This window comes from Alternaria ventricosa (genome assembly GCF_023758065.1).
Source record: "Alternaria ventricosa strain BMP 2768 chromosome Unknown scaffold_10, whole genome shotgun sequence".
Lineage (NCBI taxonomy): Eukaryota > Fungi > Ascomycota > Dothideomycetes > Pleosporales > Pleosporaceae > Alternaria > Alternaria ventricosa.
The window spans coordinates 923,026-945,075 of NW_026055690.1; the positions used below are offsets into that span (position 1 = coordinate 923,026).

At 52.4% G+C, this 22,050-nt stretch overlaps 8 protein-coding genes and 1 non-coding gene across 9 annotated transcripts; 5 read left to right on the top strand and 4 right to left on the bottom strand.

Moving 5' to 3' along the window:
* Positions 1-114: 114 nt before the first annotated feature.
* Positions 115-1,751, top strand: J4E93_006390 (uncharacterized protein; the record flags this gene model as incomplete). Its single annotated transcript, XM_049344304.1, has 2 exons — positions 115-357; positions 414-1,751. 2 exons carry the CDS (start codon positions 115-117, stop codon positions 1,749-1,751), a joined length of 1,581 nt encoding a protein of 526 aa, XP_049198739.1.
* A 1,206-nt stretch (positions 1,752-2,957) lies between these two features.
* Positions 2,958-3,043, bottom strand: J4E93_006391. Its single transcript has one exon. It is a non-coding gene; the product is annotated as a tRNA-Val (tRNA).
* Positions 3,044-3,231: 188 nt separating this feature from the next.
* J4E93_006392 (uncharacterized protein) lies at positions 3,232-4,459 on the top strand (the record flags this gene model as incomplete). Its single annotated transcript, XM_049344305.1, has 2 exons — positions 3,232-3,238; positions 3,348-4,459. 2 exons carry the CDS (start codon positions 3,232-3,234, stop codon positions 4,457-4,459), a joined length of 1,119 nt encoding a protein of 372 aa, XP_049198740.1.
* Positions 4,460-8,109: 3,650 nt separating this feature from the next.
* On the bottom strand, positions 8,110-11,117 carry J4E93_006393 (uncharacterized protein; the record flags this gene model as incomplete). The annotated part of the gene is made up of 4 exons (XM_049344306.1): positions 8,110-9,843; positions 9,891-10,578; positions 10,624-10,876; positions 10,925-11,117. 4 exons carry the CDS (start codon positions 11,115-11,117, stop codon positions 8,110-8,112), a joined length of 2,868 nt encoding a protein of 955 aa, XP_049198741.1.
* A 1,060-nt stretch (positions 11,118-12,177) lies between these two features.
* Positions 12,178-13,626, top strand: J4E93_006394 (uncharacterized protein; the record flags this gene model as incomplete). The annotated part of the gene is made up of 1 exon (XM_049344307.1): positions 12,178-13,626. The coding sequence occupies one exon, from the start codon at positions 12,178-12,180 to the stop codon at positions 13,624-13,626; it is 1,449 nt and encodes a 482-aa protein (XP_049198742.1).
* Positions 13,627-13,842: 216 nt separating this feature from the next.
* J4E93_006395 (uncharacterized protein) lies at positions 13,843-15,957 on the bottom strand (the record flags this gene model as incomplete). The annotated part of the gene is made up of 4 exons (XM_049344308.1): positions 13,843-14,984; positions 15,033-15,344; positions 15,390-15,654; positions 15,739-15,957. The coding sequence occupies 4 exons, from the start codon at positions 15,955-15,957 to the stop codon at positions 13,843-13,845; spliced, it is 1,938 nt and encodes a 645-aa protein (XP_049198743.1).
* A 1,209-nt stretch (positions 15,958-17,166) lies between these two features.
* Positions 17,167-18,165, top strand: J4E93_006396 (uncharacterized protein; the record flags this gene model as incomplete). The annotated part of the gene is made up of 1 exon (XM_049344309.1): positions 17,167-18,165. The coding sequence occupies one exon, from the start codon at positions 17,167-17,169 to the stop codon at positions 18,163-18,165; it is 999 nt and encodes a 332-aa protein (XP_049198744.1).
* Positions 18,166-18,497: 332 nt separating this feature from the next.
* Positions 18,498-20,144, top strand: J4E93_006397 (uncharacterized protein; the record flags this gene model as incomplete). The annotated part of the gene is made up of 2 exons (XM_049344310.1): positions 18,498-18,521; positions 18,576-20,144. The coding sequence occupies 2 exons, from the start codon at positions 18,498-18,500 to the stop codon at positions 20,142-20,144; spliced, it is 1,593 nt and encodes a 530-aa protein (XP_049198745.1).
* A 415-nt stretch (positions 20,145-20,559) lies between these two features.
* J4E93_006398 (uncharacterized protein) lies at positions 20,560-22,019 on the bottom strand (the record flags this gene model as incomplete). Its single annotated transcript, XM_049344311.1, has 2 exons — positions 20,560-21,805; positions 21,922-22,019. 2 exons carry the CDS (start codon positions 22,017-22,019, stop codon positions 20,560-20,562), a joined length of 1,344 nt encoding a protein of 447 aa, XP_049198746.1.
* Positions 22,020-22,050: the final 31 nt, after the last annotated feature.

Consider the following 22,050-nt stretch of genomic DNA (forward strand, 5'->3'; position numbering starts at 1 on the left):
TCAACTCCATCTTAATCCATCGGCGATATCCATTAATCGCTATTTCGTTTTCGCATCGAATCGTACCATACTCTTACGTTGCCAGGCGACTATCGGCCCGTCGCGCACGCCACGATGAGGCTGTCAACCGCAAAGATCCTGATCCCTTGCATCTCGCTTCTCCTGCCATCCCTGTCTTCGGCCCAATGTCCGCTCTACCAGAATTACGCTGCGCAATACCACGAACCCTTCACACAGGGGACTTGGAATTTGAGTTATGCCAGACCAATTGTGCCGTGTCGGACGTATCGGTCGGAAGAGGTGGAGAAGACGATTGAGCGGTTACGAGGTGTTATCAAGGATCCTGATCTTTTTCGCGTATGCAATGTCGCTGCTGCAGTGTTATCGAGATGATGTGTTGATTTCATGAACAGATTTTCGAGAATACATGGCCGAGTACCTTGGATACGACTATTGCATGGCGAGGATGGTCGAACACAACCAGCGACCCGGACTCTTTAGAAGGACCGTTGATGAGCATGAAGCCCGAAGAACTGACTTTTGTCATCACGGGCGACATCGAAGCAATGTGGCTGCGCGACTCTGCAAACCAGCTCCAAGCCTACATCTCGGTTTTGAATCACGATGACAGCCATGACAGTCTAGCCGGTCTATTCCGGGGAGCCATAAATCTACAAGCACGCTACATTCTCGAAAACGCGTTTTGCAACGCCTTCCAAGCACCGGACGAGAGCGGTGTTGAACATAAGAGCAGCATGAATAGCGACCGCATCACCCCGTCGTTCGACTACTATAAAGTCTTCTCCTGCCAATGGGAACTCGATTCCTTGGCATCCTTTCTGCAACTATCCGTCGACTACGTTACAGCTACAAAAGACTACGATTTCTTCGAGAAGAGCAGCAACTGGACCAAAGCCGTTGAACAAGTTTTGAACACGACAGAGAGCATGACGATAGATTCCTACACCGAGGACGGAGAATGGCAACACACGCCATACACATACTGCGCTCCCTACGGCGGGACCCCGATCAACAACTGCAACGGCAGTCCCCACAAAGGCAACATCGGCCTCGTCCGCTCATTCCACCGCCCCAGTGACGACGCATGCACATACCAATACCTCATCCCCTCCAACATGATGTTCTCATCCGCCCTCAACACCTCCTCAACAATAATGTCGCGCATCACATCCCGCGAGAACCCGCTAGCCGCACGCATGCAAACCCTCAGCACAGCGATAAACCGGGGCGTGGAGAAATACGGCATCGTCAACGATCCCAACTTCGGCAAGGTGTATGCGTATGAAGTTGATGGCTATGGGTCGGTGAATATCATGGATGATCCTAATGTGCCTTCGTTGTTGTCGGCGCCGTTTTTGGGGTACACGACACTACGCGATCCGATATATCAAAACACGCGACGGAAGATCTTATCGAGGGATAACCCGTATTACGCTGTCGGACCCGTAATCACCGGTGTAGCGAGTCCGCATACACTGCCCGGACGGCCGTGGCCCATGGCGCTTATCATGACTATCCTGACGAGTGAGGATGACGATGAGATCGTTAGGAATTTGATGTGGTTGGTGCAGAGTACGGATGGGCTGGGGCTCATGCATGAGAGTGTTCATGCTAGGGATAAGGGCGTGTGGAGTCGGCAGTGGTTTAGTTGGGCGAATGGCTTGTTTGGGCAGATGATACTGGATTTGGAGAGGAGGAAGCCGTGGGTTTTGGGTATGAGCTTTCAATAGCGGTTCTGGATGATACCCATCCTTGGATGCTTTGTTGGATGTGTTACAAGATGTATTTGCCTTTCAGCAGATGTTATTGAGCGACTAATTACTACGATATCTACATTGACGTTAAAATATTTGACCTTTGATAGAATAACGTATTGATATGTCTACATGAAGATTAGGAAGCTTAATCTTCGCTGTTACTGACCACTGAGATATCTACATAGGTAGGTGATGATTGCTATAGATCTTGTAAAAACGGAATGTAACCTGAAAAGCGATACTAAGAGCCCTGCGCACAAACTTCAGATCGGAGCTGCGCATGGTCTCATCAGTCCAACGAACCTTGCCAGCGACACATAGAAGACAGTCAGAGAAGCTCGATGGATGGAAACGGACGCATTACCTAGTCTCGCGCCTTTCCCATAGCCCCATGATACGGCGAAGCTACCGGAGCGACAAGCAGCAATCCAGGCAAGGAGCATGGCAGCCCCGTACTACTCGAGATTTGCAATACCGTAGTCTTGCTCCACGACAAATCAGAAGTTGAGAGCAAGCGCAGGATCGGAGAGGTTGTTCTCGGCGTATGACGCTGAACCAAGGTCGTACTTCTCAGCGACAAAATGAATATGAAGGCTGACTTCCTCGTGCCACTTCTGCCAGATGGTGTTGAAGTCCAGCAACAAGGTAGAAACCTACCAATACAGACCATGCTTGAGCTGCCACAGACTGCCAGCTTTGATCTTCTCACTTAGATTACCAGTGCTGAGATCAGCCATTGCACCGAGAAACTCCTTTGTGCGGGGGATGAGAGTCGCAGAGTTCCATATGTTTTCGGTCTCGGACGATTGGTCGGGGTAGACAGCCTCGAAACAAGGCGGCACAGGCGCGAGTGCGTTTTGCCCCTGATGAAGTTAGCATCTGAAGCTCACTAAGATAGCTGAAGCTGTGGAAGAGACATGTCCTTCAAGGGAGACTGACTGGTCGATGGAGCTGATGGGTCGAATCACTTGTAGACGTCCAACCTATCTATAATTTTTTAAGTCTCATGGGTAGAAACAAATGTATTCCTACACGCTATCTAGCCAATCCGCAGTTCCTCCCTGTAGCAGCCCTGTCAGATTCTTGGCTATCTTCAAAATCAAATTTTGGGCAAAATTGATGCCACCGCGTCGATCCACCTCACGCCGAGACCGTCGGGACAGCAAAAAGACAGCTGAATGATTCAAGCGAGGCTCGAACTCGCGACCTTTCGCGGACTACACAAGATGTGAGGCGAACGTGATAACCAACTACACCATCGAACCAACTTTGATGTCCAATTGGAAAAAAAGTTGCAATATATATTCCGAAATTGCGAAGGAGCGAGCTCGAAAGACGAAGGTGGGGCTGAGTGCGGGGCAAAGGAGCTGTCGTGGCATCGGTACGCATCTCCACTGAGAACTTCCACCAAATCAAGTTGGGCGTAAGTCGCTTGCTGACTTTCGCTGACACGATGCACCGTTTGTAACCGCATGGAGCTGGTGGTAAAGTCGTGTGCCCAACATGGCATCGGAGGTCTGACGAAGGGCGTTGCTTACTCCTACACCTATTAGTACAGCCTCTACTAAGGTCTCTCTTGCCGACAGCTTGTCTCGGTCTTCAACATTTCCTGGATCTGGTCCTCGCCCGTCATGTCTACTCTCAAAGAGCAGCTGCCATGGACATTGTCACCGCTCATCGTCAACGCGCCCATGGCGGGCTTCGCAGGCGGTAAGCTCGCGTCAGCTGTGACACTCGCTGGTGGCCTCGGTATGATCGGAAGTCTACGCAGCATGGACGACTTGCGGAAAGAGTTAGATGTCGCGACCGAAGCTTTCAGAACCAGTCCCGAAGTATCGGCGTCGCGTGTTCTCCCAGTTGGCGTCGGCTTCCTTCCCTTTGTGCTCAAACTCGAAGAGGTTCTTCCGGTGTTCGATGACTACAAGCCCGCGGTCATCTGGCTGTTCGTGCCGAAAGATCTGGACGATTACGCGGAATGGGTGCCGGCGATACGCAAAGCCTCACCGGAGAGCAAGATCTGGATTCAGCTTGGTAGCGTTGCGGCGGCTCTTCACGTTGCGAGGATCGCGCGTCCAGACGTGCTGTGTATCCAAGGCGCGGATGCCGGCGGTCACGGCTTCGAGAAGGGCGCAAGCATCGTCTCGCTACTGCCGGAGGTGACCGACGCGCTTGCTGCGGAAGGCTTTTCACACATACCTCTTGTTGCCTCAGGTGGTATCGTCGAAGGACGCGGCGTCGCTGCAGCACTCACCCTCGGTGCCGAAGGCGTCGTGATGGGAACGCGTTTCCTCGCGTCTAAAGAGGTGAACGTCCATCCGGTGTACCAAGCTGCAGTTCTGGAGGCGCAAGACGGTGGTCAGGTGACGACGCGTTCGAAGCTTTTTGATCAGCTGCGCGGTCCCAACATCTGGCCGGAGCTGTATGATGGGCGCGGGTTGGTGGCGCAGAGCCATAAGGACTTTGCCAACGGCATGAGCCTGGAACAGATACAAAAGCTGCACAACGAGGCCGTCGCAGGTCAAGACAAGGGATACAATACGGGTTTGCAAGGGCGTGCAGCAATCTGGGCTGGCACTGGTGTGGGGTTGGTGAAGGAAGTGCAAAGCGCGGGCGAGATTGTGCAGAAAGTGCGGGAAGATGCGAAAGACGTTATGATTGGAGTCGCAGCGAGACTGAAGTGAGTAACAATATTGTTTACGTTGCGTCACGCCAAGAAAGTGAAAGTGAACGCGACTGCTTACGGCAGGAAGGCGCAATCGTTGCGACGAGAAGCCATGACGTCACGTGTTTACTCGCAAACTTTCGGATCTTGAAAGCTCGGGAACGAATCCTTCGATTCGCTGCGTCGCAGGAGTGTCGGACCAGTTTTGCTTACTGGTTGTCGCGTCGGCTCCTTGATCAGCTGATGGATTCGTTTCTTCTCTTCTTGATTGCGGCGTCGCACCTCCCTACACGTAATAGATTAAGCACCCAACACCTGGCGTATCCTGTTCATCCAGCACCTCCGCTCACTTCAAAACTGACAAAGCTTTCTCATCCCTCTCCACCATGTCAACTTCTAAAGATGTCCCAACGTACGACAGCCTCCGCTCTTCTGGCGCCATCGTCTTGTCCTCTATGGACATGCTGCGAGTGCGCTTGTCGCTCTTTGGGTCTGTGGAGTCTTCAGTCGAAGTTGCGGACACCCTCGACCTAGACTCCAAATGTGAACCATACACCACCGACGGTCATTCCTTTCACAAGATCTCCACCTCGCCCGCAACGGAACCACCGGTCTCGTCAATCAGCGTACACATAGACGAGCTGGACACATGGGGATACAGATGGGAAGGAGAGCATCGAGACGATAACTGGGAAAATCAAGAGTGGACCGGAGACTCAGACGATGAAGATCGGGAGCTTTTGCGCTGCTGCGGCATGGCTTGCCCACCCCCTCCGCCGTCCCTCGAGGTGCTGCATACTACACATCCCTTCGTTACCGTACACGACTACATCAATCAAGTCCACGCTTGGCTTCAAACTCTGAAACCAAGTATCTTGGCAGCTACGGACGAGTCAAGCTCTTCATCAACAAGACTTTACAGTAACTTTTGTGATCCTGAGGCTCTTAATGTTCGAGAAAGACATACGGGCGGGAGGACTGTGGGAATCAGTTGAGCGACATGTACGACGACACAGAGGCGGCACGATGCTTTCTTAAACACGTCAGTATAACACATCTTTTGCGTGGAGACGCGACGGTGGCATCGTAAGGTGAGGCAGACATTAGACCCATTAGATCATGTATCTGATCGCAGGGTCGAAGATCGAGGTTCCTACAAAGTGTAACGCTTGATCTTTCGCTCCGCTAACGCCTTTCGATGATGTTTGTCAAATCAGTTTGATCAGCTGTTTCTCGCGTCGACCCATCTCCTCAATGAATCGGTCATACCATTCATGGGGTGTCAGATTCAATCTCGCCATCATCTGGTTCAGTACCATCTGCCTGAACCTCCATGCTCTTGGTTGTTTTATACATTGTCCTCGTATCCAAGATTCGCGAAGGGGACCTTGCTCGGGGAGTTCCAATTTCAAACAGATGGCACCCACTCCTGCTCTTTTGTATACACCTGGACCCACTTCCCTCACCATCAGCGCGTTGTGCTGCATCTGAATTTGAGAGCCTGATTTGCGTGCAAGCAGAGGTATGGCAAGCACCTCAGAATGCTCTTCGAAATACTCAACCTCATCATCCCATTCGAACAAGCACAACGCTGGTACTTGGTCTGAAGCGTCTTGTACACACTCCCAAAGGTGTGCGTGAAAACCATTGCGTGCCTTTATGATGGGTGTCTGGAGTACGAGTGCAGCTTCCACAACGTCGCCAAGAACTAGCGGACCCCGCGTGTGATAAATGATCTGGACGACTTGAGTGCAAGTGCTGTACTGCCAAATGTCCAGATTCCACCTTTCCCATTCGACGGTGCATTTTGATGACGACCATGACCAGCTTGGAATGACTCCTGGTTCAACTTGATGGGTTGTACCGCCTGATTTACGATGCCATAGAAGATCGAAAAGCAGGGTGTCTTCCCACAGGCCGGCTATGTATCGGTTGCCGATAGAATTTGCTCTGATTCGGCTGGCAAAGGCAGCAATTGCAGGTAGTTTATCTTTCGCAAATGTGAGGGTTCGCCAAGAATAGCCTTCTACAATCTCATACCATAGATCTTGTAAGGAGCTTCGAGATGCAGAGGGACACACCAAAACGGATCGTGGTAGGTTGACGCTACCTTCTGGCTCACCCTCACAGACTGTTCTTTCTCGACAAGACCAACTCACTTCCTTGGGACCGAAGTGAAGCACTCGGGGTGACAGACTGAGTTCTTGGAAGGTCCATCCGCGCTTGTACAACGGCCATCCATCATCTGTCCTGTGATGTAAGTCAGTTTCCCGACTACCAGGCACATCGAACTTTTGTCGCACGTATAGCCAAGGATATGCAGGCAGAAGAGAGCCCATACGAAGGGTTGGGGTTGATTTGAAGAGCCCCTCAGAAGCGTTTCGTGCCCCGACCGCTGCAATAGTCACATGTGCGTTCTCATAGACATCTGCCATGCGAGAAGCCTGTTCACGCCAGTCATCTTCATCGTCTTGCACGATACAAAGGCTATCGATCCAAATGCTGTCAATTCCAAGCTCTTTGCAGACTGATAGGGCATCCTGATACGTCTTTGGGAGATTCTCTATCAGTATGCCCGTTTTGATGTGTTCACTGCGGTTTTGACCACTGGTCCTGGTGAGGGTTTTCCCGTTCCCCCAACAGTGACTCAAGCAGGCATATCGCTTGGGTGGCGCATCTTCGTTGAGAGTGATGTTTTTGTCGCCAATGAGCAGAAATCTAATGCCTTCCAGTGTCTTACTCGTTTGTGCACTGTCTACCGAGCACTTGGGATGATCTGAAACACACTCGCTCATCCAGGCCTTAGTAGTATCGAAAGTTGCGTTTGATGAAGTTTTTCCGGGAAGCAGAGCCATGGGCCTTCTGTCGAAAGCCGTAACTACTCGAGAGTCGTCTACGAATATAGTCAGACCCCACAACAGTCTCACAATAGAAATTATCGAAGCGAGCACATACACACGAGAGTAGAGATGACAATACGTACCAGAGCTTCTTACTAAGCACTCAAAGAACATCCAGAAACTAGGCAACGACCCGAGTTCACCATCACCTACGTGATATACATCAAGTTCGCCATTTTTTCTGAAGTTCACGTGTGCGGGTCGTATCTGCGTTGTGGTATCAATCCATTCGAAAAAGGCTTTTGCCAAATGAAACCACAGACAGTCATCTCTTGAGCCTTCGTAACTCCAGTTTTGTATAGGATAACTACAAATGTTATGCTCCTCGAAATCGGCGCAGTATCCGCAACTATGGGCGACCAGATCCGAGTGAGAGAACATGAGGAATGGATATTTATCGGATGTCGAATACTATTCAGTCCTTCTGGAGCGTGCATTCCGTGGCAAAGAAGAAAAAGCAGGTGAACCTTGGAATGTACAGCGAAGACAGTAAAGAGGCTGTGGCTAATATACGCTAGCGCGGGCTTGTGGCAATCCGTATGACCCGGAGAACAGCCTAAAATCTGCGTCTAGCAATCTCATCGATGCTTAGAGAGGTGCGCAAGAATCAAAGAAGTTGTAGAGGTCTTCGATTGTACAGCTGCCTAGGTACATACACTGAACACTCAGGGTCATTTTGCAAGGACGCTCAGGTAGAAGATCGATGTATTGAAAGAAAAAAAAGGCCATCATCAACGGCATCTATTCGATGGATCAGATAGGGCTACGACTAGAACAACGATCCAATCAAACAAAAGCCCACTACACCCATCAACCAGCCCAACATACCCCTCACCTCGGGTGCATGCCTTGCCGCAGCACCGGTAAACTCCAGTGGAGCCGTCTGCTGTACGGGCGCAGCGCTGGCGTTACTCGGAACCAAAAAGCCAGCCGCCATAGTGACTACCGGTGCCGGCGGCGGAAGGTTCTCTGTCGCGACAGCCGGTGCGGATGCGACTGGTGTTGTTGAAGCGACGGAGGAAGAAATTACGAGAGATGTTTCGAATGCGCTCGACAAGGCTGAAGAGGCGGGGCTTGCTGAACTCGATATGTTGAAAGTGGGAATGAACGATGAAGATGGCAACGAAGATGAAGCTTGCGTCGCGGATTCAACCGTTGATTCCATCGACGAAGCGGGGACGACAGCCGAAGATTGGTTGGCTGTGCTTGAAGCCACAGATGTTGCGTTGCTTGTCGCAGCCTCCGATGTGAGGGCAGCAGAGCTCGCAGCCTCAGCAGCTGACGACGCGCTCGCGGAAGCAGTCACTGTGATTTCTGCTGTTACCTTGGAAGTAACGTAAGCTGTGCTTGTGGCCTCCACAGTCGAAGTGCTCTCGGCTAATGTTGTCGTATCGTTGAGCGACGATGTTGCTGACGGGGTGTACTCAATAGCCGGGGCTGTCGTAGTAGCAGCGGATGAAGTCGTGGAGACAACATAGCTGATCAGAGTCGAAGTGGAGTTTAGCAGAGAAGTAGTACAAGGCGTAGAAACGACCTCACTCGCCATAGTCGAAGTAGTGTTCAACAGCGACGTCGCATACGCGGTGCTGCTTGCCACAGCGGAGGTACTGTTCAAAACAGCAGTCGTAGACACTATACTACTCATCGCAGTGGAAGTAGTATTCAAGAGCAAAGTCGTAGACATGGCGCTACTCATTGGTGTTGACGTAGCAATCGACTCTGCGGAGGACGAGACCACGTCGCTGGCGAATATGAAGGTGACGTTTGGCATCAAAGTGGGAGCCGCAGCCATCTCACTAGCAATACTCGCTGTAGTCTTCGCTGTAGTGTCTGCAATTGGCGTTCCAGATACGGTCGCGCTGAACAAAGATGTCATGTTAGCTTCTAGCTTCGGCGCCGCGGTCATGTTGGCTTCCAGCTTCGGGGGCGCGGATGTAGCTTCAACCATCATCGGCGGAGGCGGAGGCACGATAACCCCTGTAACGTTGTCGAAAGCATTCTCGGGCGCTGCGCAGCCGGAGAGCAGAGGGAAGACGGCTGTGAAAATGTTCTCCTGGACACCAACTGCGTTGAAAGGTGGTGGAAGGATTGGTATCGAAACATCCAGAGCGATATCGATCGAAAGGGAAACATTGGCTTCGACCAAAGCAAGAGGGCCAAGACTGAGAAGTTCGGGTGGGAAGTCCGCTGTCTGGTTGGCGAATGGCGCACCCGGTTGCGTAGCATTGCTGCTGTTGCCGGCACCACAGTTCTTCGGAATGTTGCTCGACAGCTTCGCGTCCAGACGGGGTAAGTTCAAAGATGGGGTGACTTCAGCTTTCAGCTGATCCAGAAAGTCGAAACCAATCGGTATGGCAGGGACGAACGCGAGACCAAGCAAGATCTCTGCGTCAGTTATGTTAACGTTGACGGGCAGCGGAGTGAGACTCGTTTCCTGGAAGCCAGTAACGCGGCTGCTGGCGAGATCAGCAAGCTCCACTCGGATACTGGAACCATCAGGGACCTGAGAGCGTTAGTACTTTCATGATGATCATGTGGGAGAACACGTACTGTAAGCTGGAGTCCGTAGTTGACTTCAAGTGTACCACTGATCTCAAAGTCGAAGGCGAGCCTCGGCTCAAAGATAGCTCCAGCCTTGCCAATACCGGGAATTGTAAAACCGGCAATAGGAAGTTGGAATAAGGCGATCTCAAACTTCCCAGAGCTGGGCGGTCTAGCGAACAAGTCCAATGTTGCACCAACACCAGTCGCGACAAGCTCTACGAAACCACCACTGATGACGTGCGAAATCTCCTTGCCGTCGTCACCGCCTTCGAAGATGTCCGGAATGAGGTCGATTTGGGAAAGATCGATGTTGAAGGCACCCTGTGAAAGGGCGATCTGCCCACTTGTCGCGCATCGCTTGCATCCAATCTCGATCGGCAACGGCACATCAGGTGCTCCAACAAGGCCAGCAATACCCGATAGGAATGCTTCGACCGGAAAAGTGGTGTTAAGAAGCTCGGATGATAGGTCAAAGGAGACAGTGTTAACATCGTCGGGAGTGTCCGCCGGTATGTCGACCTTATTCTGTCGCTTGTTTCGGATTCTCGCGAAGTCGGAATGGCGTCGGTAAATATGATCGTCTGTCGTGTGGCCGAAAGAAATGTCGACATGATCAAACGCTGCTCGCCATGTTGTCTTTGAGACGGACAGCTCAAGGGCTTCACCGTCTTGAGCGAACGACACGTCATTGACCCTTTGATCGTCAGATGAAATCACCGAAACGCCCGTGAGAGCTTACCGATATACCGATCGCTCGCCCTCATCATTACAGCCCTCGTGGGACGTGATGATCAAACCACCATCCGCGTCATGACAGGCCGCTCGGGCGTCTCGTGCTGAAGAAGTATCCACAAAGTGTAGCTTCATCGTGTCATCCCCACATTGCACATCTTTGATGTGATGTTCATGCTCTTCCAAGTTGAGTAGTGGTCTCTGCCCGCTGACTTTGACCTGCGAAGCAAATGTCGACTCGTCATTCCAGACGTTCTCATCTAGCGAATCGTCAGTAGTGGTAAGTCTTCATGATCGCTTTAACATACTGTCCACATAGGCCAACTCAGACTCGAATCTCTTGGTGATCCTCACGCCTCTCCGATAGAGGTCTGTTCGTTTTGTAGCTGCTCGCAGCAGCCGATGCGTCTCAAGGTCACCACCCAAGATCGCAGCAACATCCGCGCTAAAGTATGCGATTAAGAGAACGGCAAACGCGCCGCGGAGGCTGGAAAAATGCATGTCGCGCGTGTATCAATCGAAGAAGATGAGGTGAAGAAACGTTCGTGCTCTTGTGAGGGCCAAGCAGCGTACGAACGACAACCCGATTATTAAAAGGTGTAAAGAAAACGAGCGAATGTAAAGAGCGTGTACCTCACTTCGAAGAGTAATCTCGCCAGCGAGTGTAGACGACAAAGATATATAGAAGACCCACGAAGAGAATCCACACACCACCACGAGAGGAAACGGAAGATACCTACCCCTACGAAGATCGGACGAGAACCAAGCCTAATAGAAAGCCCGACTCATTGCAAACCCCAGCACAGCCAAGCCAACAGGCTGTGGAGATCATACACTGCACGGTACCTGCATTTTTTGGCACTGCACAGGTTGTCTTCCGCAGAGAGGGCTGCACCACGCGTGGTAAGGCCCAAGATCCTCGGCCCGTGGTTCGCGTCGCATGTTCACGCGTGTGGTCTAGTCCATCGCGACCGTGGCGTGAATGGCATGCGCTACAGCTGTCATAGGTCCATCAGTTCATAAGACAGCGGAGTAATGGTACGGGGGTGGGTTCTCAAACGGGAATTGTGTGAGAAAGGGTTCTGTTTGCCTCAGGTTCTTGTCCAAGCGAGTGGGGCGGCCTAGTGTCGCTAGCGCAGCACTATTCTGCTTTTCATCTCTTGCTGCGACAACCCCTGAGGCTTTTCTATCGGTATCTTCAATTGCAGGACTTTCGGAACTTTCGGCAGGTAAAAGGGCCTTTGGTGTATTGGTAAGGGCTTCAGATATGTGAAGTTATGCCGAACGGTGTATTGGATGCTTTCAGAAAAGTAAAGTGTATAGCACGAAGGAGCTCGTCGACGTGGGATTTGACTCTTCTTCATGAGTAGCGCACGATAAATCCACTGAAGGGTTAAATGCTGTGTACCATAAGCCCGAAAAAGCCCCAAAGGTGCCCAGGTGGTGGCGCAGGCTCTAGGCGGCAGCCTTGGCCTTTGCCGCATCTTGAGAACGCTGACATGTGTAGCACAGTCCACGATACCATCAATTACCCTTTCGTGGTTTCCACTCGGCCCACAGAATGCCGCCGTCGGAAAGCCCGTATGTCGATGTTCCGCTCAATCTCGGGAGGAAGAACATCAGGCTGGTGACCCTGCAGCCCGGCGACGCGTCGGAATCCATCAAATGCGATCTGCAGAGCCACGCGCTGGATGACGAGTGTCCAGCGTACGTCGCTCTTTCGTATGCATGGGGTGCCAAAGAGCGATATGACGATATTCATATCAATGGCATGTCTTTCACAGTCGGTCGCAATCTGTGGCACTTCCTCCACCAAATGCGCGTGCAGCGTCAGGATGCCCTCTTCTGGATAGACGCTATCAGCATCGATCAAGCGAATGTACTCGAGCAGAATCACCAAGTACAGATGATGAGGGAGATCTACACACAAGCTTGTTCCGTGTGGATCTGGCTTGGCGAAGCAGATGATGCCACAATGAGCGATGTCGCGATGCAGTACTTGAAAACGCGGGTGGCTTTGGATGGCAACGACGTCAACCCAAAGAAGTTATGGAACGCACGCAAAGCGAAAGCTATATTGGGGCTGTGTGAAAAGGAATACTGGAAAAGGATCTGGATTGTGCAAGAAGTTTTACTGGCAAGAGAGGCAAAAGTTCTATGTGGAGGCCACTGCGTGCAGTGGATCAAACTACAGCAACTATTGGCCGACCTCCAAGCCATCTCGGACAGAGGGAGAGCTCTTCATGTCGTCGGCGTACCGGCTGTTCTCGATAGTCCCGCCGCAGTAATAAGCAGGGCGAAAGCTCAATGGAACGGCGATCCTCAACCCCTCACATTGCTGCTTGAGCAATATCACAGACAGCATTCGACTGATGTCAGAGACAAGATCTACGCTTTACATGGACTAGCAAGTGATAGTAGTATCATACCCATCGACTACCGGATCGACCCGAAAGAACTCTTCGTGCAGATTGTCCAGCATGCATGCTCGTCACTAGCATTCGGAACGGACATGAAGAAATTGAGGAGGGACCTGTTTGGATTTGCAAATTTGATGCGCGGATCTCTTAAGGTCTTCTGTGATGAGGAAGAGCTGAGCGATCACATCTCAGTGGCTCAGTGGAAAAGCAGTCACTTGTGCCAGCGACACTTGTACTACGACCGGGCCTCCAAATCATCAGCTGCGCAAGCGCTAAGAACAGAGGGCCCATATGCTGCGCCGCAATCTCTGCCGCAATTCATTGTCAACGATACAGGCGAGAGGACTTGCGCAAGGTGCATAGGAAATCGAAGGAGAGCTAGCCAGGAGCGAAGAGACATCGAGCGGGGATGTTTGCAGTACAGATTGAAAGAGCTCCGTGACAAGCAGACGCACGGAGACCTTGAACTCGAGTGCATCATTGACGGCTGCTACGACCGCTTCGACCACTACAAACAAGTGCGGCATCATGTCCGACACTTTCATCGAAACAAATTGTGGTCACCGGATAACCAGCTTCGACAGCCATGATAGCAAAGATTAGACGCCTGCCTTTTCGATCTACGGGTACCCGAACAATGATAAATTTGGCCAATGACGTGTTGGGCGAAAGTGTGTGCGTTTTCACTTGGAGCTCGAATTTAATGTTATCGTATATGATCTCAAGGCAATAGTCTTACGTGAGACGCTTGTGTATCCTTGCGTAAAGATTGAAGTCGCTATATGTATACTAGTCTAACACCCCTCTCACGAAGCAGCACCAATCCCCTCACCTACCGGACAATTCGGAACATTCTCCTGCCAAGTAACCTTCGCATACGCCGGCAAATAGCTATTAGTAGTAAAGCTCTCATCAATATAATACTCCACCTGGCCGAGCGAAAAGTCACCACCAACATCCGGCTGGTTCAAAGCGTCGACGATGTAACTAGCAATGAAATCCAAGAACACCAGATCAACAGTCTTTGGCATCGATCCATCGAGCGGGAAAGAAGCGTTCGCCTGGAGATCATTGGGCTGGGAGAAGTTGGGGATGGCCGAGTGTACGGTATCGTCTCCGTCGGTGCCGAAGTCGTCTTTGGTCGTGTAGCCTGGGTTGGGGGCGGTAGATTGACGGCGGATGAGACGGCCGCCTTGCTTTGAGCGGCGGGTAACTCCTTCGTAGTGGTGTGTGATGGGCGGGTCGAGGCACGTGTCTCTGTCTGCGAGGATGGGACTGAAGCCGAAGTCGGAAGTCTCAAGATCCCGCTTCTTCTTCTGGAAGGGCCCAGCGTTCAGGATGCCGAGTACTTGAGAGGCTTGCTCGTAGGGTACGTCGGGGATGAATTGGAAGGCGTCTTTGAATGGGGAGACGATGAATGAGTCGTCGTAGGTGAAGGGGCCTTTGGCGAGATCGAAGCGGACTGATCCGGTGTTTATGATGATGAGTCTTGGGATGTCCTTGCGCGTCTCGTTTACGACGACAGTGGCCAAAGCGGTTTGAAGGAGTCCGAAGATGTTGCCTTCAGCTAGGAATGGCTTGCAGTACTGACAGTATGTCGCTGGCGCGCAACCATACAAATCGGTCAAGTTGAGCTTCGCGCGCTCGGAAGTGATCTCGTTAGTGACGCTGATACCGGCAGATGTGTCGAACGCGGTGTAGCGTTGACTTCCCTTAGCATGGTAAGCAAAGGTATTGCGGTTCCAATCGAGGTATCTTCGGGCGTAGCGGAGGGTGGAGTTGGAAGTAGATGTAGGCAAATGTGCACTAGCAGATGCAGTCCAAGTGCTCGACGGTACTACCGCGCTGCGTGTCGGATTCGGTACACCCTTGGGATTATGCGGCGCTTTGCAAGTCTTTGATTCGATGCCCGAAATGGCAACCCAGCCCAATGTCTCGCAGTAACGGCCTGAGACCATGTTAGCCAGTTGTTCCAAAGCTCGTCCAAAGTACATACCAGACTCAATTCCTGTAGCTTTGTCGTCGTACACGGCAAAATCTCGAATGTGAGTATGTCCGCCAAAAGCTTGAATAGGTACGTCTGGCTTCATGCTGCGGATGGCCTTGAAGACAGTGCCCATTGTGCTGGTAGAAGCGCTGGTCCTCACGGGATTGTGACCCGTGATGACGAACAGATCGATGGGCTCGGTATAGTTAATAGCCTGTTGGAACCACGGCTGCTTCACCATGTCGGCCGCTTTGATAACCTTGGAGACGTTGCTGTTGCCAGTGAAGTCGAAGAGGACGCCAAAAGCCATGATGCGGAGCCCTAGGCCTATCAGCATATTGTCAATTCCATGATTGATCAACTTACCCTGCTCTGTGGTGAAGTAACGGTAACGAGACCCAATATATTCGAACTGGCCAGTGGCGGGGTTCTTGATCTGCACATTGCTAGTGAGATACTTGTCGCCGTAGACCTTGGAAAAGTTGTTGAAGGTCTCATAGGCAATTTCGGTAACGTAAAGCTCGTGGTTTCCGATGGTCAACAAGTCGTAATCGATGTTTTCAAAAATGGCATTCGAGACGTTGCCATTGGGGGTCGTCGCGTCGCTAAGTCCAGCACCGTCATGTAAGTCCTATCGCGCGTTAGTCGAGTTGCTACTTTCATCAACTTCGTGCGCAGCCCTACTCGTCCCCAGGGCTTTATGGCAGACACTAACCCCTGTGTCTACCAGAAGCAGATCGACACCCAGATCCCGAGCCTTCTGCTTCATGTGCTTGGTGAAGCTGGCGTAATCACCCCAATCAGCCCCATAGTTCTGTTCCTTGATGTGACCTTCCAGCCATCCGTGTGTATCGGTGGTATGCAAAAAGTTGATTTGACCCCATTCTAGCGGCGCCTTGGGTGTAGTGGTCGCATTCTGCGCGTCAGGTTGCATGCGACGAACATTTCTGGTCAACACGACATCATCTTTTAACGGCCCGTAGCAGCTGTTGTGGCCTTCGCAGGCTAGCGCCGGTGCCACTATCGAGAGGAAAGCGCCAAAGGCAAAGGACCGCATCGTGAAAACAGGGTGAACGACAGCGCGCGAGCATCAGCTTACAGGGCGTCATCTTCTTATGTAGCCTCATGGCAGGTACGCGTACGTGCATCGCCGCCTCGGCTGTCTTACCCATGCCGCCGAAAAAAGATGCCCCTAGGGGCGGAAGCGGCAAAACCGCACGTGTAACGTTCATTGGAGAGAAAGATAAGCTTCGGCATGGTCGTGGACAAGCCATGCCAGAAAGCTTGATCGAAGCTTGCTCCTTCCTGTTGGGCGACAAGCGCAATTTTAGCGTTCCGAGGACCGGGGGCGTGGCATCGCACCTCTCCGATAGTTCTTCCCAGCCATCTCCCGTATCTCTACGCTATCATTCGCCAATTCGCTTTCAACATACCGTTCGGAACCTTGGAAGGCGGCTCGGAGCGCAGTGGTCTTGATGCCTCTCAATCGCGACAATCACTCAACTCGATCAATGCGCAGTACGTCACTATTCCTGGCATCTCGCTGGAACCCAAGAGACCTCCCTTTCTAAAGGACGAGTTCATCCCAAATTTTGTGTTTGTCCATCTTTTCCAAAACTGGCTTCTCATCACCTTACGAAACTCATCAACGGATGACATAGCTCTGAACTCCACTAGTATCGCAGCGTACCGCTTCCATGACTTATCCCTAAGCTCTTTTGTTAACTATACTTCTCTTTTTAAGAGGACCTGATTGGATAGGTACATATAGATTTCGAAAGTCGTGAGTCGCTCGTCTACGTGGCGTCACCGCAGTACCATGGGACAAAATAGAAGAACTAAAGTATAGCATCGCACTCTGAGTCAGAAGAGGGCTGACTTATCCCCAAGCTCCAACCCTAACTCAGGCTTCGTCTTGTAGCGAGATCATTCCCGCGGCGGGATGAAGAGCCTAGTACACGGCCTTTCACGCCCCCCTCAGTTCTGGAAAGGCATCGTTGACGCTAAACAATGATCAGCTATGTGAAAGTACACAGCAGCACTGCATCGACTACAAAGCAAGGTACCTCCTGTGCTATTTCACGCTTCAACCCCAACTTCTCGTTACAATTCCCAATATAGCGGCTACATCAACTTCGCAGTCATGCCCAACCCACGGTGTGCCACTTGCGGGACAGTCGCCGTCCGTCCGGATCCAGAACAGCCTCACCTCAACGCCAGGTGGTACAAGAACCAGCTATTAGCTGACATCACCATCAAATACGGCGATCACGGTGAAAAGGAGTTCGTCGGTCATCGTCTCGTCCTTTGCTCAGTGAGCGAGTGGTTCAAGAAGGCATCCAAAAACTTCAAGGAAGCCAACGATCAGGCGATAGTTCTTAAAGGCGACCATCCGGAAGGCCTAGAGGCTCTATTCGATTACGCGTACAAAGAGGAATATCTCGAGACAGTCGATATTCCGGATGAGTTGACGGAGCTACGACAGCGGTTCATGCATCGTCTGCGTGTTTTCGCAGTAGCCGACAAGTATCAAGTAGAAGGCCTAACAGCTCTAGCCTATCGCCAACTCAAGCAGCTCGTGGATCTTTTTACAGAGCCAAGACGGACCTACGGTGACGAGGATGAAACGACGGCACCTGAGTTCTTCCGGTTCATGGTGAGGCAAGTGTACGAGCAAAGCGAACGCTACTTTCCAGCTCTGCGCGACGACCTACACCAAGCCGATCAGACGGCGGAAGGCACTTCGCAGACAAACCCGTCTGAGACTGAGCCAACCAACTCCATGTCTACTGAGAACGCTCCTGTAAGCGCTACATCTCAGCGGCACAACTCCGCGCGGAAGACAACATCCAATCCACCGAACCCGCATTCAACCGAAGGTAGAAGTTCAAACCACCCTCTCGACCGCGTCCAGGATCTTCTCGTGGAAGGGGCCATGAACGCCTGGGTCAATGCGCATCCGGACTTCAATCGTCAGCATCTTGTGCCTCTTGCGCAAATGTTCCCGGATTTCGGCACGGATCTCATTGTTGCAGCGCTGAAGTCGTCGCGCATAGAAGGCATGCCTGAGTATCTATATGAAGACGAGGATTATGCTTATGACAGTGATAATGACTGGTTGAGGGCCCACCACGTCTTGTGAAATCTGGCTAACTTGCAATGGAGATGGAGACGGGTATGTAGGCGCGTAGCGTAATGACGCAATACATGTACTGTTGAAATGTATATGAATTCGCGATACTGTTCTTGTGATGCGACACATTTTTGTCAGATTTTGTGCATCTAATGCGCTGCGATGACAGTAACGCGCGTGTCGAAAGTGATGGAGTGGAAGTGAAGTTGGTCGAACCTTCTCGATGACGAGCTGGTCCGAACGCGACATGCCACTTGAGCCCCGCAGTGCTACGGACAAGGTGCAGCCTCGAAGCACAACACAAACACTCGCCGTAGCACACGACTCAGACCTCGGCCACGATGGTAATCAACTACAGCAAGTGGGTGAGTCATGCGCTTCTGCACATGTCATGGTAGCAGCTTCTAACATTCTATTAGGACGCCCTAGAGCTCTCGGACGACAGCGACATCGAAGTGCACCCCAATGTCGACAAGAAATCCTTCATTCGCGCCAAACAAGCCCAGATTCACCAGGAGCGCGACCACCGCCGCCACCAAATAAAGACACTCAAGTACGAGCGCATCATAAACGATGGCCTCACCGAACGCGTCGATCGCCTCCTCACAGCGCTGAAGTCGCACAAGGACAAGCAGGTCGAGGGAAATGGCCAGAACGATGACCAGCTCGTCTTCCAGGCCATGATGGAGAGCATGATGGACATGAAGATTGACAAAGACGGAGGTTCAGACAGGCCGCCGCCACCACCAGAGGGTGTACACGAGCACATTAAGGACAAGCCCACATACCCCCAGATGATGGCAAGCTTAGTGGATGCAGTGAAGAAGGACATTGATGAGCAGAAGAGCGAAGAGCCGCGATACACACTATTCATCCAGGGTCTAGAGAAGGAGAAGGCGCGCATACAAGATCTCCAGCAACAACTCCTAGCCAAGCTGGACGAGCTGGAAAAGGAAGACAAGAAGCACATCACGAGCGACGACATCCACGAAGGCTTCAGTTATTCCAACGTCAAGAAAGCCGAAGAAGAGAAGAAGAAAGCCGCCTCATCCTCCTCGTCATCGAAGAAAGAGCCCGCCGTCGAGCTCCTCAACAACCCCTCCCGCCCCTCCGCCACCCGAACAGACACAGGCCAGTCCTCCGGCGCAGACGGCGACATAGAAGAAGGCAGCGTCGTCGAGCCCACCGGCGCCGATTCCGACAACGAAGAAGATATCACCGCCTCACCCCTCGCCCAGCAATTCGCCAAAATAAAAGCCGGAGATTGGTACGCCTGCCTCCAATTCCTCATGGCCCACCCCGAGATCCTCGCCGAGAAAGAAACCGACGGCCTCCTCGTCGAAGCCTTCAACTCTGAACTTGACGGCAAGCCCAAGCACGCGCGGCAATGCGTGCACCAAGGCCTGTTGCTACAATACTGCAGGCAGTTGGGAGGCAGACAAGGCGTAGAACTCTTCTTCAAACGCATACAAATAAAAGACCACCAAGCCGGCAAAATGTTCAACGACGACGTCGACTCCACATACCACCGCATCAAGACGCGCGCCGCGGAGATCCTAAAAGAACGAGCCGAGAACCCTCAAGGCGAAGGCGCAGGCGTCGAGCAAATTCAACTCCACGCCGTAGACCCAGGCACCCAAATCAACATTTCCGTGCCCCCCAAAGAATCCAGCGCCACGGACCCCGCAGAGAAAGAAGCAGAAGAGCAAGCGAGACAGATCTTCGAGTCGTTCCCGCCGGGTCTGCAGCGTGCGTTGGAGAGTGGGAAGCTGGATGAGGTGAACAAGGTGCTGGCGAAGATGAGTGTGGATGAAGCGGAGGAGGTGGTTGAGAAATTGGGCCAAGGGGGGATGTTGAGTTTGGAAGAGGGGGTGATTGATGCGACGACCGAGGAGGGACAGAGGGTTATGGGCGAGATTGAGAAGAATAGGAAGATGCCGGGCCAGGCACAGGCGCAAGAGCCTAGCAGGGTTGAGGAAGTAGACTAGAGAGGTTTGAGTATATGATGGGGGGTATGAAGGATGAGAATAGAGATGGGACGGCATGACATGACATGAGATGAATGCTGTATTTGTACATTATGATTGATGATGGTATCTGAAAATTAACCGGTTTCGATGATCATTTTTTTAGTTGTGTCTCCCACTTATTCCGGTAGCTTTGCCCTGGATCACGTCCACATCTCCCTTGTTATACCTGCGAAGTTCCCACTCCGCCCATGCTCAAACCCTATACATATCGTACATCGACCCATGAACCCCAACGCCCTGCGCAAACCACACTACAAGCCATGCAGTAGTAGATGCGACTCCCGCGCCACAACATATCATTTTAGATCCATCATCCCATCTATCAACACCCCGCGGAGGGATAGCTAGAGCCACCCCTACTGGCCCAGTGCCCTCAGATCAGCTCAGCAAAGTTATCATCGATACCAGCCATATCCCTATCCCCAGCAAAAGCCGCAAAGTCATCCTCACCAGCATTCCTGCTCATCTTCCTCTTCTTATGCGCATTCTCATACGCATGATGTTGTCCGTACACACCACCTTCAGCAGCACCCATTGGCGCATGTTGCAGGCTCTTGAGCAGATCGGCGGCTATGTGCTGGTTCGGCTCGCCGATGGCGGTCGCGTATTCGGGCTGGGTGGTGTGCTGCGCGGGGGCAGGGGCGGTCTCTGGTACGACAGGCTGGGCAGCGGGTTGCGGCATTTCGTCGTCGCGGATAGTGGGCACGGGGTCGTTCTGAGGCGCGGGTGCGAGGTGTGGTGAGCCGACGGGTGTGAAGGACTCCATGGGTGGGGGCGTGAGTTCTTCGACTTCTGGTCTTTCTTGCGCGCCTGAGAATGTAGCGGCGACGGGTGAGGTCGTAGCGACTGGGAGGGGTGCGGTAGAGATTCTGTTTTGCTCTGCTGCGGACAGGCCTTTGAGGATGGCTTCCTCGACTGCGCGCTTTCGACTTTCAATGGCGTCTTTGCGCGTCTTCAGATCTGCTTCCTGCGCTTCTTCGTCGACCAGCTTCTTCCTGTTCGCCTCGAGGAGGTGCTCTAGACCGGTGAGGAGGGCCTTGCGCGCCTTGATGCTCTCGGCGACAGCGCCTTCGGCCAGCGCAAGCTTCTTGCAGAGTGCAGCGAGTCCAGCCGCGTGCATTGGCGGGGATGGGATCGCGGCATTCGGGTTGGTGAGCTTCTCGTAGTCTTGGTTGGCGGTGGTGACGGCGGGTTTCGTCGCGGCATCGGCCTTCTGGAGGGCGGTTGCGAGAGGCGCGACGGGTGTCAATTCGGGCGGGACTGACGAGCTCGAGAAGAGTGATCCACCCAGAGCAGGTTTGCGCGTAGATTTGGAGCGGTCCACCTCGTCTATTGACCTCTCAACCGCTTGCTGCACAGCCAAGTTGAAGATGTTGCGCTGCCTCCAAACCTCGACGACCCTCCGAATCTTGTTCTGTATCTCGTGGGGGGAGCCCTTGTAGGCTACCGTCGTCGCTTCGGCGAGAATGGGTTCGTATGCACGCAGGAACTCCTCCTTCTTGCGCATCTTGGAGGTTTGTGTAATTTCGTTGGCGAGATAGATGAGCACCAGTTTCTTATTCGGAGGCGACTCCTTCATGCGCTGTAGCCATACATGAGCGATGCGCTCGGCATGTCGTCTGTACACGTGACGTTAGTATATGGTTCCAAAGTGCATGACAAAACCCGCAATCCATGGATTCAACGCGTGATGCATGCAGCAAACTGGGGTCTTGGCAGAGATGGGATGCTTTACCTGTGGAAGAGGATCCATTGGCCGACCGTGGAGATGGCCTCTTGGGTCTCATTGAGCGATGAGAGCTTGGCCTTGAGGCTGTCCTCGGTGAAAGCCATGATGGCCCTGGAGGTCTTCACGAATATATGC